This window comes from Poecilia reticulata, linkage group LG12, assembly GCF_000633615.1.
Source record: "Poecilia reticulata strain Guanapo linkage group LG12, Guppy_female_1.0+MT, whole genome shotgun sequence".
In the NCBI taxonomy this organism is placed as follows: Eukaryota; Metazoa; Chordata; class Actinopteri; order Cyprinodontiformes; family Poeciliidae; genus Poecilia; species Poecilia reticulata.
The window spans coordinates 12,294,459-12,308,486 of record NC_024342.1 but is presented as its reverse complement, the minus strand read 5'-3'; the positions used below and the strand labels follow the sequence as shown (position 1 = coordinate 12,308,486).

General features: G+C 38.1%; 1 protein-coding gene across 1 annotated transcript; it reads left to right on the top strand.

Moving 5' to 3' along the window:
• The first annotated feature begins 833 nt into the window (after positions 1-833).
• On the top strand, positions 834-13,967 carry antxr2b (ANTXR cell adhesion molecule 2b). The gene is made up of 17 exons (XM_008423876.2): positions 834-1,190; positions 2,271-2,342; positions 2,842-2,913; positions 3,049-3,130; positions 3,892-3,996; positions 4,341-4,409; positions 6,416-6,496; positions 6,595-6,655; positions 9,021-9,116; positions 9,773-9,842; positions 10,934-11,012; positions 11,185-11,280; positions 12,130-12,180; positions 12,582-12,677; positions 12,757-12,930; positions 13,041-13,121; positions 13,803-13,967. Exons 1-17 carry the CDS (start codon positions 1,063-1,065, stop codon positions 13,839-13,841), a joined length of 1,452 nt encoding a protein of 483 aa, XP_008422098.1. The 5' UTR covers positions 834-1,062; the 3' UTR covers positions 13,842-13,967.
• The last annotated feature ends 61 nt before the right edge of the window (positions 13,968-14,028 follow it).

The window sequence follows — 14,028 nt, the reverse complement described above, 5'->3', positions numbered from 1 at the left end:
AGATACTATATATATATATATATATATATATATATATATATATATATATATATATATTTTTTTTAAAGAAAACAATAACATATATTCTATCAATATTGACTCATGAGAGTGTTGTAGCATTACAAAAATATATCTTGTTTTCTTTATTATTATTATTATATGCATTTCCTGTTTTGTGATGAATGATGTATATGGATAATTGATTGATGTTTTGTTGCTTATGCAGAAATGTATTACCCTTGAAAGAAGGGGTCTATATGAGATGCTTTTTTCTTCAAACTGCTCCTTTTCATTTTAAACGTTTGTTTAAATATCAGCCTGTGACATGTTTAAAATGTAAATTATTGAAATAAACACAAATGGGACGACTAATTTGTCATTTTCAATGGTAAAAAAAATAAACTGTAAAAATGATATTGTTGTATTTATTTTAATGTCGGAGGCACCACTAATGGAAAAATCTCAGTTAATTCTCAATTTTGGATTATTGTCCACAGAAAGAAACGTACTCAAATGGACTTTTGTAAATTTGCAATGTCACAGGTGTCAGTAAAAGTAAAAGACACTGAATAGGCCACAAATTGTGCCCTGCATATATGTATTTATATCCTCTATCTTTATTCCAAACCTATTTGTATAATAAATTTTTTACCTTCAACTGAATAACAATTTAAACAAGACTCAACAAATGTGTGAGTTATTTTTTTTTTTATGTTTTAAACACGAGTTTATTGGTGACCCTGTCTTTCTTAAATAAAAACCTGAATTGGTCGGCATAATAGTGGGGTTCTTTAATCCTGGCAGGAAGTCGGCAGGCCGGAAGTTCTTTGTTTTCATCGTGGGACATTTGACGGTGGTGCCTGCAGCTGCGCGCGCCCTGCCCCTCTCGCCACTCTCAGCCTGCTGCTGCCTTCCTTTCCTTTGCCTCTGCGCACACATGCATAGTCAAAACAGCACTGATTCAACATGTGAGCAGCCGACCAGAAGCCATTCTAACAGTAGTGGCTCGTTTCTCTAATCCTCCCTTGAATCAACCGGGTGCTGATATGTAACGCATGGACCATGGATCGGATCTGGACGCGGTGCCAAATCCTGCTGCTGGTTCTGCGCGTTTGCTCCATGTGTTCAACGCTCCCTGAGGAAGGCGCGTCCTGCGATGGAGCGTTTGATATTTATTTTGTTTTGGACAGGTGAGTTATGGTGGCTTACTGCGTGCTGTTAATTGAAATGGTGTTAGTTTCTACAGGAGAGGCTGCCTTAATCTCAGTTTTGTCCATGTATGGACAAAACTGGTTTCCCTTGTCCCACCAAATGCAAAACACTCCTGGTCTTATATCAAACATCCCTGACCCGGGCTTAGTTTATTCATTTTCATTATATATTATTTTTTATAACGTCTTAATATTTTTTTTTGCAATATATGCATATTTTTACTTTACAAATAAAACATAACTGCTGCTCTAATCTCGGATTTATGCAGGCATCATGGAGAACCACAGCTGCTCTTAATTCTCCTAGTTTAGTTTTAACTGTATTAAAACCTGCTTTTTCTGTCAAGTTATGGGTCTCTACAAAGTATTATAGAAATATATGTTGGCTTACAAAGTAGCTTTTTAAATAAAAAAAATTAAAACCACAACCCCAAAGTGTTTTATTTGAATCTTTATATTGTAGTCCATACTTGTAAAGTGAAAGGAAACCTATATTTTTGAATTGCAAATAAAAAACTGAAAAGTGTGGCATTTGTGTTCAGCCTCCATGAGGCAAACCGCTATATTTTCGGGGTATTCCTCCACCAGTTTTGCACTTCCAGAGACTATTTGCAAGCCAGCTGAACCTCGGTCAGATTGTTATGGAAAGTGTTAGTAAATAGTTTTCTGCTCATGTGAAATATTGCATCACGTTTCCAGTTGAACTTTGACTGGGCCATTCTAACTCATAAATTGTTGTCAGGGTTTTTGTCCTGAAGGAAGGTGAACTTTCACCCCAGTCTCAGTCTTTTTTCTTTCGTTGACAGGGTTTCTGTCAAGATTTGCTTGTATTCAACTTTCTTCAAACCGTGTTGCGTTTTCTATGTGTTGTGCAAGGATAATTTTCTCACACTCGTACCATTTTGCATGGACAAAACACCAGCCGTGTGTACCCAAGATGTCGTGTGGCCAGCTGTTGATCTGTCACATAAAATCCAAAATAAATTCAGGTTTGTTACACAATGTTCAACGTTTAAAGTGTTTGTGTGTTTTTTTTTCTTTTCTTTTCTGTTTTTATAGGTCAGGCAGTGTTTCTAAACACTGGAACGAGATCTATGGCTTTGTGGAGCAACTCACCAGCAGGTTTGTCAGGTAATCCAAATAAAGGTTTTGCACATTATTCCTCCTCTTTTTTTTTTTTGCTATCGAGGGAGAAACAAATATCCTTCTCCTGCAGATTCAAGAAAACAAACTTTTACGAGTCACGCATTCAGAAACAGACATTAACACGAAGCAAACCAAAACTATTTAAGTAGTGGCTAGTCTTTAAATAAATACAGTCCAACAAAAGAGGGTAAAGAGAAGTAGGGCACGGCTATTTGAGGTTGCAGACGTCACACAAAGCCAACAACTGCTCCAGAACGCCTTTGGGTAATGGTGTGTGGTATCTTTAGTTCTAATAGCAGGGTGGGTAAAACTGGACGTTAGCATGCAACAGATGTTAAATCTCGTTCTGACCTCTGCAGCCACTACCCCCACTTTAAAAAGCAAAAGCAGCAGAATGAGTAGAAGTACATTTTTAGTTCAAGCTGTCGGGAAACGTTCAACACATTCAATGTTTGACAATGCTTGGTAATGTGATGTGCTTCAGCCCCAGGATGAGGGTCTCCTACATCGTCTTCTCATCCAATGCGTATGTAATACTCCCTCTAACAGGAGACAGGTATGTTTTCACCTACCTTTATTTTTATTTTTTGCTCTGTTTTACAATACATCTTTTTATTTTCTAACTAAAAACAATGCACAAGAAATTTACATTTTTCTCAAACCCATGTTGTTTTGTGATTTTCTCCAACAGGTTTAAAATAGAGGAGGGTCTAGACACGCTGAAACAAATCAAACCTTCTGGTGAAACATACATGCACGAAGGCTTAAAAGCGGTAAGCTGTTAATCATAAACTCATAAAACTCTTTTGTTGTTTGGTCACAGGAATACATCTAACCTCAGCAATGCCATATATTTTAGTTGGCGTGTTCCACAGCAAGTTGCACCTCAACCTCTCACTTTTTATAGCCCTTAATAAGCTTCTGCGATAATTCTGTCTGGATATTTGACCACCTCTTGATGGCAGAAGTAGCGGAGTTCAATTAAAATAATTGTTTTCCTGGAACAGATCTGGCATTTGAGCGCAGTCCAGAGTAGGGTTGAGGTTTGGATTTGGCCAGTCAATTCCAAAAAGCTCGATATAGTTGGGTTGGGTTATCGAAAGGGTTTGGATATGTGATTTGGTTTATTGGCCTATACAAGTATATCCAACGGTGTTCAAGGTTTCTATTGAGTTAAGCTAAAGAAATGTGAGGAAGTCCCCCAACACTGTTCCGTTTACTTCTGTGACAAAGACTTGGTTTGTGCAGAGTTAGTCCAGTGTTCCTAGCTTTGAAAGCCTAGACTCTCCTGAACATATTTCTTATTTTTATGGTTGAACCGCTCAGTTTTTGTGTTTACAGACTGTAAAAACATTTCTTCAGATCATACATGACAAGTCTGAGATTCAAAGTTGGAGCAAGAGCTTCTTGTTTGGTTCTCGGTTCTCAGCTTTTAACTCGTGACAGTTTTTGTAAACCAGGTAATATTGCCTTGTCGTCTGAACAACTTGAATTTAATGATTCAGATAAATGAATGAAATATTTCGCCTGTCAGGTGTCAGAACAGATGAAGACCCAAACTTCACTGTCATCCAGTATCATCATTGTTCTGACTGATGGCAAGCTGGACATCTACCTGTATGAAATGAGTGTGAAGGAGGTAAAACACACACACACACGCATACAGAAGCACAAGCTGCTGAAAATAAGTCTTAATAGAGGATGTGGGTGTGGGGAAGGTTTGAAGTAATCCCCACTTCATTTTTTTCCCCAGCTGGACTATATTTATGTATAAACCAATGAGGAACATAGCTGGAAAATAACTTAATCTAATTTGACCAAAACAGGTTTATTTTTAAGGCTTTTGTCAGTGCTGACTTCTGCCTGAACTAAGAGTTACTTTGAGCTAGTTACCTTTTTTTTTTGTAGTAACTTTCATCTGCTCTGATCACGTAAACTGTGCTGTTTGAAGCAGAATTCCCCTTCCTGTGTTGTGATTCCCAGGCGGACAAAGCCAGAGGATTTGGAGCCAGAGTGTACTGTGTCGGGGTCATGGACTTTGATCACAAACAGGTAGGAGGTACCTCTCTTCTTTTACTATTCATTCATATGAAGCCATCTAGAACCGTGAGAGCAAAGCAGCTTGTTTAAATATTGACTTTTTATTTGCCTTTCGGTCTGGGTAATTCTGTATTAGACTGTAAGAGGGACTCACAGAAAACCCTGCTGTTTCTGCCCCACTCACCCTCCTTGACACTGTTGTTTAGTCTGAGGTCAACCGAACCCTTCCGGGATATGAAAAGTAAGCAGCTGGCAGGTGTTTGGAGATCTGGGTTTATAAGATTTTGACTCGTCTCAGAGAAGCCAATGTGCAGTTTTAAGAATGCGTCCTCACGTCTGAGCAGGACAAACAGGAATATCCTTTGTTGACTGTAAGAACCATCGGGGGAATAAAGCCACATACATTAAAACCCAACAGTGATTGAGAATCACTCCTCTGCTGTGACATGTGGTCTTTTCCACAGTCTGCAGTGCCTCATTACTCCTAATGAGATTTGGAAGGCAAAGGAAAACACTGTAATTACATTGGAGAAATGATATACCGCATCGTTGCATCTTGTTGTGTATCTTGGAGTTGTGTCAGCATCAATGGTGCTATCAGTATGTGTGAAAAATAATATCAAATATGATGCTAAGATGCTCCTCCCCCTAAATGTCCCTTGAAGTCTTCAGTGCGAGCGATCTTCTGCCCAGTTTCAGACCCACAGCTCTCACTGGCCTACAGAGGAAGTAATTACATCACGCTCTAATGATATAATGCCAGAGAAACTTCCTGCTTTGCTATCATTAGCTGGAGGCTGCAGACAGCTGTCCGGAGCTTTCATCTCCTAGGAACAGACTTGCCCTCCTTGTTGCTGAAGCAAAGAGAATCGCATCATCACAGGGGACAGACCTCCCTGAAAGGCGTCAGGATGAACTTGCAGAGCTTCGCTTCGAATTCCCTCCAAATGTTTTTATTATCTTTGGACTTAAAATCCCGACAGTCAACTTTCAGCAGGTTCTTTTTTCTTCAGAAATACCATCCACGTGGACCCCTTCAACTCTCTATGATAATCTGACTACCTTTCCTCTCTCTAATGTAGAAAGGCGTCACCACGGCATAATCCATGGTGACTATTTGGTTTCCAGAGTGCCGTGTGGGCTTTGCACCACACATTTAAACCAGAGCAATATTTATGTCCCCTAAATGGCTTGAAAACTAGGCTTCTTATGGCTTTTTTCTTGCAATGACTTTATGCATGTCAAGTGTCCATAAAGACTCGATTTGTTAAATGCATGACTAGTAGACAGTCAGTCATCTACTGTGCATCTCTGCAGCTCCTCCAGGGTTACCATGGGCATTGTGGCTTGGATTAAACTGTTCAAATCTTGGGCTGTTTATTCTGAATGCAACTTAGTGCTACTTATGGGGATCAGAGTACACAGAGCTGAATATAAATACAAGTTGCACTTTTCAGATTTTTATTTGTAAAAAAAATAAAAAAATGACTTGAACATCAATTTTTCTTTTACGTCACAGTTTTGCTCTGTTTTATGTTGGTGTGTCACATCATATACCGAGATCTTATGTGATAGATATTGAAGCTTGGGACAACAATGTGCGTGGACAGAAACTGAACTGATCCAGTCAAAACTACAGCTACAAACTAGTGATCAGAACAAAAACCTGGGTGCAGTGATGGACTCAGACCTGAATATTCAGAGTCACATAAAGACAGTTACCAAGTCTTCCTTCTATCATCTAAAGAACAACGCCAAGATTAAAAGACCAATGTCTCAGCAAGAGCCAAAGACACTCAAACAATTCATTTACCTTCAGTTGCATTGATTACTGCAACAGTGAATGCTGCTGTTGGCGTTCTCACTAAAAACAAGAAGATGGAGCCCATAACCCTAACCCTGGCTCCCTGTAGTTCAACCAGTGTATGATATAAAGCACTTTTAACTGCCTTGTTTCTTAAATGTGCGATACAAATAAACTTGTATTGTATTAAAAACATTTTCTACTTTGGTCACAGCTTGCAGAGATAGCAGACGGCACAGAACAAGTGTTTCCGGTTCTTTCCGGATTTCATGCCCTCAAAGACGTTGTCGGCAAGGTAAGTTTGGGTTGTAAAATTCGATCCGTAAAATCTGCACAAACTGGTGCAAACGGCACGTCAGTCTTGTCTTGTGATATCGTCTTTGTGCTTCGCAGGTCCTGAAACAGTCGTGCAGCGACGTGTTCACAATAGAGCCGTCCAGCGTCTGTGTGAACGGTAGGTTTGTTTTGAGGACTTTGTGTTGTCTGTAAGGTTGTCCCAAAAAGTCAAATAATTGTTAATGACTGTGTCGGTATGTGAAGTAACCTCTTTGTTTTTGCTATTTATAGTTCTGTCATGATAACAAATTTTCCTGGACAATAAATTCTCATGAAAATGATTGTGATAATCGAAAGCATTGTTGTTTTAAGACCGTTTACAAGTGGTATGTTTATAAGGGCGTAATAATGCCAGTTTGCCCTCTCTAGAACCAATAAACTTTAACTTTGTAAAGAACCATTCAGATTCAAACTGGAAGATATTTCAAATAACCAAAATAAAACACAACCAAACACAACAAATAAAACATAAATAAAAACCACATCCAACAGAAACCAGAAATAAAATGGATGTGTAAACAAAATTTCCCTTTAAAAAAAATATGAATCACCAGAATGGAAATTATTGAGCTCATATTAATTCACCATGTGATTAATTAGTTCATTGCTTTATACATTTTTAGTTAGATTTATAATTTTTTTTTCTGGATGATTTAGCCTGGGAGTGTCTTAAATTTCTAAAAGATTCATTTGGAAAACATTTTAAGATGTTTTGGTCACCAGTGACTCCAGACCTAAACAATAAAACAAATCCTTTGGAGAAAACTTCTCTCAACTACATAATGTCCCCAAAACTGTTGCAGAAGTTGGATAGGGTGAGGCTAGTTTGCTGGTGTGTTTTGCGAATTCAACTTGGCAATGTGTTGCTGAGGCGGACTTGTGTAATCAAAACGTTTGACTGTTCTTTGCTTTTGGCCATGGAGTGTCATTCCAAAAGCTGCAGGTCACTGAACATCTGAAGATGCCGTTCCCTGACCACAGACCAAACACGAGAGTTGATTTAGTCATGTTAGCATTGACTGGTTTCTCCTCTACTTGGCTTAATATTTTACTGAACGGTTGTTTTCTACTCTTATCTGTCCAGATATGTTTGATTTAAACTCTGACTGGGACATGCAAAGACCTTCACAGTCTGCTCCTGAAACTTCTCCTTTCGTTATCTCGACTGTGTGTTTTGGTTCATCATTGTGTTGGAAGACAAATTACAGGCCTGATTGTTGAAATGCATTGGGGGAAACCTTCTGGATGGGTTTCAGATCTACTGGGGGAACATCAGATCTCCACCTAACAATCATTATGGTTCTTTTGTCTATTACTCATATTTGGTCCCAACCCCAAATCATAACGTCATACATCTTCTGATATTTTCTTATGACTTATGGGGCTCTGTAGAAACGTGAGCATGTAGTTGTTTATGTATAACTAAATGATGCCATGAGGAAGAGGAAAACTCCACCTACAGATAAACATAGAGGGGATCCTATCTTGCTATGAATAAGTAATTTTCAGATGACAAACTTCAGAGATTCTTTTCAGAACGACAGAAATTTGATGTTGTGACGGTTTTAAGCCGACAAGCCTTTGCAAACTTTAATTCAGTTTAGAATATTTGGGATAAACTAGAAGGTAAAAGTTAGGAGAAAAGCTGCTTGAAGTGCTCATTGTTTTGATCCGCTTTGATATTTTCCTCTCTATCCGCCTCAGAAATCGAAGATCTGCCACGAAATTCCTAGAATAACTACAACTGTGAAGATTAAAGTGTGTTAAAAGTGGAAGAATGGCAGGTTGAAGAAACTTCCAGATGGCTGAAAAAGGATTTATTATCGCCAGTGATTCTGCAGTCAAGTCCGTTTTATTTGACATTGTATAAAAGTAACAAATGAAGCTTGAGCTACCATCTGATGGTGGCATATGTTACATAAGGTCCTATTAATTAAATTTAAGTTAATGAAAAAATGCAGATCTGAACATGAGATTTGGAGCTACTCTGTAATTCACATTTATAGTTTGGCTATTTGGATATAAACCTATGAGGTTATTTTATGGGGGTTTTTTCTTTCATGCTACTGTCTTTTTTGTTTGTTTGTTTGTTTTGCATTATCAGACAAAATATGAATCTGACCAAATGTTTTTGGCTATGCGGTTTTAAAAAAAAAAAAAAGAGTTTTGTAAACTTTATTGGGACTTTAACTGGAACCGGTGCTTCTGTTCAGCTCTTCAAACAATGAAGCTGCATCTGGTCCAAGACAAGGATGTAAACGTGGCAAAGTATGGTGGAGAATCTGTGATGCTGTGGGCCTGCTGCACAAATTTCACTTAGTTTTAGATTTTGTTCCCTCCACTAAATGAATTTACTGAAATTCAAGATCAGACAGATTTGATATTTTGATAATAAAAGCTGACACACACTATTTAAAGTCTTGAAGTGTATTGAAAAGTCATTCAATAAGTGTTCTTGTCATTCCCGTTTTGTTATCTTCCAGAGTCTTTCAACGTGGTTTTAAAGGGGACCGGATTTAGCGGAACCAAGAGGATCGACAACCTTCTCTGCTCTCTCACTGCCAATCAAGTGACTTATTGTAAATGACACACTCACGACATTTCATACCCGTTTGTGGTTTTAGAAACTGTTACTTGCTGCTGCTGCTGCTGCTGCTGTAAACCATCCGAGGGAATCTGTTTGCACCAATGCTTCATGGAACATCGACATGGCGCCATATCGCTCACGGAGGGAAAAACTATCAAGTGCCACTTGGGACAGTGTGCAGATATCTGAGCTGCAACGGAAAATCAGGAGTCATGGCAGAGAGAAACAAACAGTAGCTGCCTTTTATCAGTTGTGGCGCGAGAACAGAGGAGACATTATGAGGCTGAGCAGAGGGAGGGAAGAGATGCTCCCTGCCCATTAGTCTATTAGCAGATCGATGGCATGAGCCGCGCTGAGGTCAGTGTCACTGAGAGGACGAGCGCACGCAGCATGTGATTCCTGTTGAGCTGCTGTAGGATGCAGGGAAAGTGTTTACTTAACTCCCAACTTCCCCTGTGGTTTGTATAAAAAAAAAATCAACTTAAACAGAAAATCTAACAAAGATGCTTAACTTTTTAAAATGATTTTACCTCTAAAGTTAAATGTCAAAGCAACAAACACTGCATTTCATTAGTGTACAATATCTCCAGCTTTGTACAACGTGCCCTTTTTTTGGGATTTATTCCGTTTCTGTGTTTTTCCTCTCAGATGAGAAGCCGACAGTTGTCCAAGATGGCTACCTGCTGTGTCCAGCTCCTCGTCTGTATGAGGTTGGACAGTAAGTCTGCAAACTAATACAACTATTAATGAGATGTACATAAAAACAATAGCCTTACAATCAAAGATTGATTAGATTGTGACAGTAAAATACAAAAACTTTTTTCAGAGTATAATTGCACAGTAAAGCAGGTTTGTCATGTATCCATAATTTCAAACTTTTTGATAATTGCTGGAGATATTATCATGTTGATTAAATATTACCTTGTAGCCATTTCCTGTCTTGTGTAGATCAGTGTACGTCTGCCTTGTATGAATGAATTGAACAAAATCTGTGTCACGTGATCCAAGTGAAGGAGGAAATAATTTCACATTTCTTTTGCACTCTAATTGACTTCTTAGAAAATTAAATACAAATTACATAAAAATAGTTCCCAATAACTGTGGCATCTATTTCATCATTTTCAATATTTCCCCCCACTTTGTTAAATTAAATATTAGAGTTTTCAATTTTTTATTTATTTTTTTTTTCATTTTCACCAGTAATTTAGCTAATTGTAGAGGTAGTTGTGTTTTTTTTTTTACATTGGTTGTTTTGTTACTCATATGTTCCTTGGAATCCTTAATTATGACTTTTAGAAATTTTTTTTTTTTTTTTAATGAAATGCTTCTGAGTGTGTTAAAAGATAAACCAGTACAGAGTTTGTGTAAAGCTGTCTGCAGGATTTGGATAAAGCAAAGTGAGTTTGGCCTGGATATCTCTGGGATTTAATGAGCCAAAGTCAATTTGACCGTATGGACCGCAAACAGATCCATAGATACAAAAAATCTCTACAAACTGCCGAAATCTTTGGGTTTTCTCAGATCAGAGCATCTGAATTTCTGCATAATCTACAGCAGTGAGTAAGAAAATCTAGTCCAAGCATAATTACAAAAAAAGCTTTTTGTTTTTTGTTTTTTTCCCTCGAGTCCTTCATTATCTCCTGGTGTAACTTAATTTGATATCTGGGTACCTCGGTACTTTTGTCTTCTCGTTTTGGACTCGGCAGTTTATGTCATAACAACGGGTGTTTTCCTGGGAGATGCTGTTGGAGTAATGTTTCTTCTTCTTCTTCTGATGATTTTTTCAGTGCCTCTGTTTGTTGATTACAGATCAGTTGAAGTGCTGATTAGCCTGAACAATGGACAGTCGTACATCTCCGCTCCCGTCGCCATATACGCCACCTCATGCGTGGGTATCAATTTAAACTCTGTTGTGCTAAATAAAACAACCTTTCTGTTGGTGCTGGAGAAAATCTGAGAGAGGGTGTAGGCAGCACTGCTGTTTTTATTTTATGTTTTATACATAAATAATCATATTTGCACAGTTAGTGGGGATCACACATTTTGTACCTTGTTTGCAGTCAGATGGGATCTGGGTGCTGTGGCTGCTGCTGGCCTTGTTGCTGTTACTGGCTCTTGGTTTATTCTGGTGGTTCTGGCCTCTCTGCTGCACTGTGGTAAGTTTACCTTTCTTTTATTTCCATATTCTTTTGTTTATCAGGCTTTTTTTTGTAAAATACCAACCACACAACACCCTGTGTTTCCTTTAAGTCACATCTCAGATAACCAAATAGAGTTAGACGTTGGTGTGCTCAAAAAGTAAAGTAAATTCTCTTGGAAGTGTAAGCCAGTGTAGCTACATAAGCAACAGCTAAGAAAGCTTATTTAGCAACCTGCTCCCTAGCCAGCATATAGCACTACTTAGTACTATATATGTACTGATATATGTACTATATGTACTGAGGTACATGCTTTCAAAAGTGCTAATTACTGTCAAAGACTGGACAAATTACTAAATTCTACACATGAGGCAGCCATATTGGAAACTGGGTGAGAAACCTCCTTCATACGGTCAGAGATGGCGCCAGAGTCACGTGTGAAGGAGGAATTGTCACAGAACACAAAGGTGGCCAACCTAAGTTTCTATCTATTTCTAAGTCGGTTTAAAGGTTTTACATGTTTGTGACTGAGATGAAACTTTTGACAGGCAAATATAAACAAGGTAAACAGACGTTGCTGTGCTTTACAGAAGTCATATTGGATTTAGGGTTTCACTTGGTGACTAATGGAGCACACACAAAAACAAAAGTGAGCCTATAATTACATGACATACAGATAATAATATATTGCTAAATATATATAACGTAGCATTTTCAAGCAGTCTCAGACAGAAAACATACAATTAATATTAAAAATGTTACAATTCTTAGAAATCCAGTGTCCCATATAGCTAAAATTAGTCTGGATTATTCCAGTTGATTTATTTGATTTGAAGCCCATAAATGTTTGATATTGTTTTCACACAGGTCATCAGGGACCCACCTCCCTCTCGTCCTCCTCCGCCACCTCCTGTTTTTGTAAGTAAAAAAGTCTTTTCTGAAGAACCTCCATGTTTTTGGGCGGTATACCTCACGCTGCCATCTTGGCAGAGGTGATTGAGAGAAGATCTAATTTTGGGTGAACACAGAAGGAGCGTCGGTGGAGCTTGGGAGGCTGACAGAGAAATGCTTTGGCAGAGTTCATTTTTTGAGCTCTACTGAGAAAACTGAATCCCTTATATTTCTGTCATGGTGGAGATTAACTTCTAGCCTGACTAACATGTCACAGTTGCAAGTTAGTGTCTGTTGACTTGGACTAGATCATATTAGATAAAAAAAAAATGAATATAAAAGTCCAAATTTGAAGGCATAAACTTGTGTATATTTATTTTACTCCCTAATTTTATTGTAAAGTATATTTTGATGTTTTTTTCACTCAGGAACCAGAAGAGGATCCTCTGCCCAAACACAAGTGGCCTACAGTAGATGCTTCGTACTACGGAGGCAGAGGTCCTGGAGGAATCAGACGCATGGAGGTGAACATTTTAAAGTGTGAGCTGGAGAACCTTTTCAGGATTTATTTTTGTAAAGTTTGTGTGCGCCCACTTCCTGTAGGTGAAATGGGGCCAGATGGGATCCACAGAGGAAGGGTCGCGACTGGAAAAAGCCAAAAATGCTACTATCACTATGCCAGAGGAAGTGGAGGAACCCATCATTCCTCGGCCTCCGCCAAGACCTCCACCTGTTTATCACTCCCCGACCCAAACCAAATGGTACACTCCCATCAAGGTGAGATCATAGGATCCAACGTATCCATACGGTCTGTGAAACAAATGACATTTAGGCAATTTAATACAAATTTTCTTCATACAAAAATTACACGTTGATGTCCTCTTCAGGGGCGTATTGATGCGCTGCTGGCTTTACTGAGAAGGCAGTACGACAGAGTGGCAATCATGAGACCAACACCTCAGGACAAGGCAAGGAACTGCCCCGATACTTCACCACAAAACCAAATACAAATGTATCTGATCATTATCAATTATAGATTATTACCTTTAGGTTCTTTAGAAGAGCAGAAATGTTTTCCAGAACAGGTTTTCACATATCCATTTTCTTTTAAAATAAATAAACATATTTAATTTGATAAAAACGTATTTGGCGTTAAACTTAGTTATTATCACCCAGACCAATAGATAACAGCTTTCTGCACTTAGCTTACTGTAATTAGTAGTATTTGATGAAATTGATGAATTTGATGGAATTGGTTGTTTATAGCGTTGGGGTAATTACTTGTTTTTGTTTATTTTCTGGAGTTCTTCTACCTAAATTTGAGATATTAATGGAACCAGATAATACATAGAAGTAAATTATAAAATAGAAAAGATAAGTAATTTAGCAAATATGTATCATGACTTTATTTGAAAGCCTAATTTGGGTTTTAAATTTGTCAAATTGCTTCCACAACCACATTCAAATAAACCAATAAAATGGTGTGTAGGTCCCCATTTAGAGTTGTGGATGATTTTTTATGTTTACTTGAAAAGTATGACTTAACAAGAAACATGGATAAAAGACATATTAACTAATACAATAGTGCTTTTTAAGACTTATTCTTGGTCATGTTTATCAACACTATCCACCTTTCTGTTGTCTTTTAGGGCCGCTGCATCAACTTCACCAGAGTTCGTTCTCGCTGAAGTGGATCAACTTTCACTCTCTAGTCTAGTTTTTTTTTTCCGCCAAAGATCTCCAACACCTACTTCCAGAAGTTAATGTCTAAATTTCTGTGCGTTGTAAATAAACGTCTTGATAGTTAAAACGGATGGTGTTGCAACAAAATGCGCATGTAAAAGTGTTTGTGTGTCTAAGGAAGAACAAAGAAAC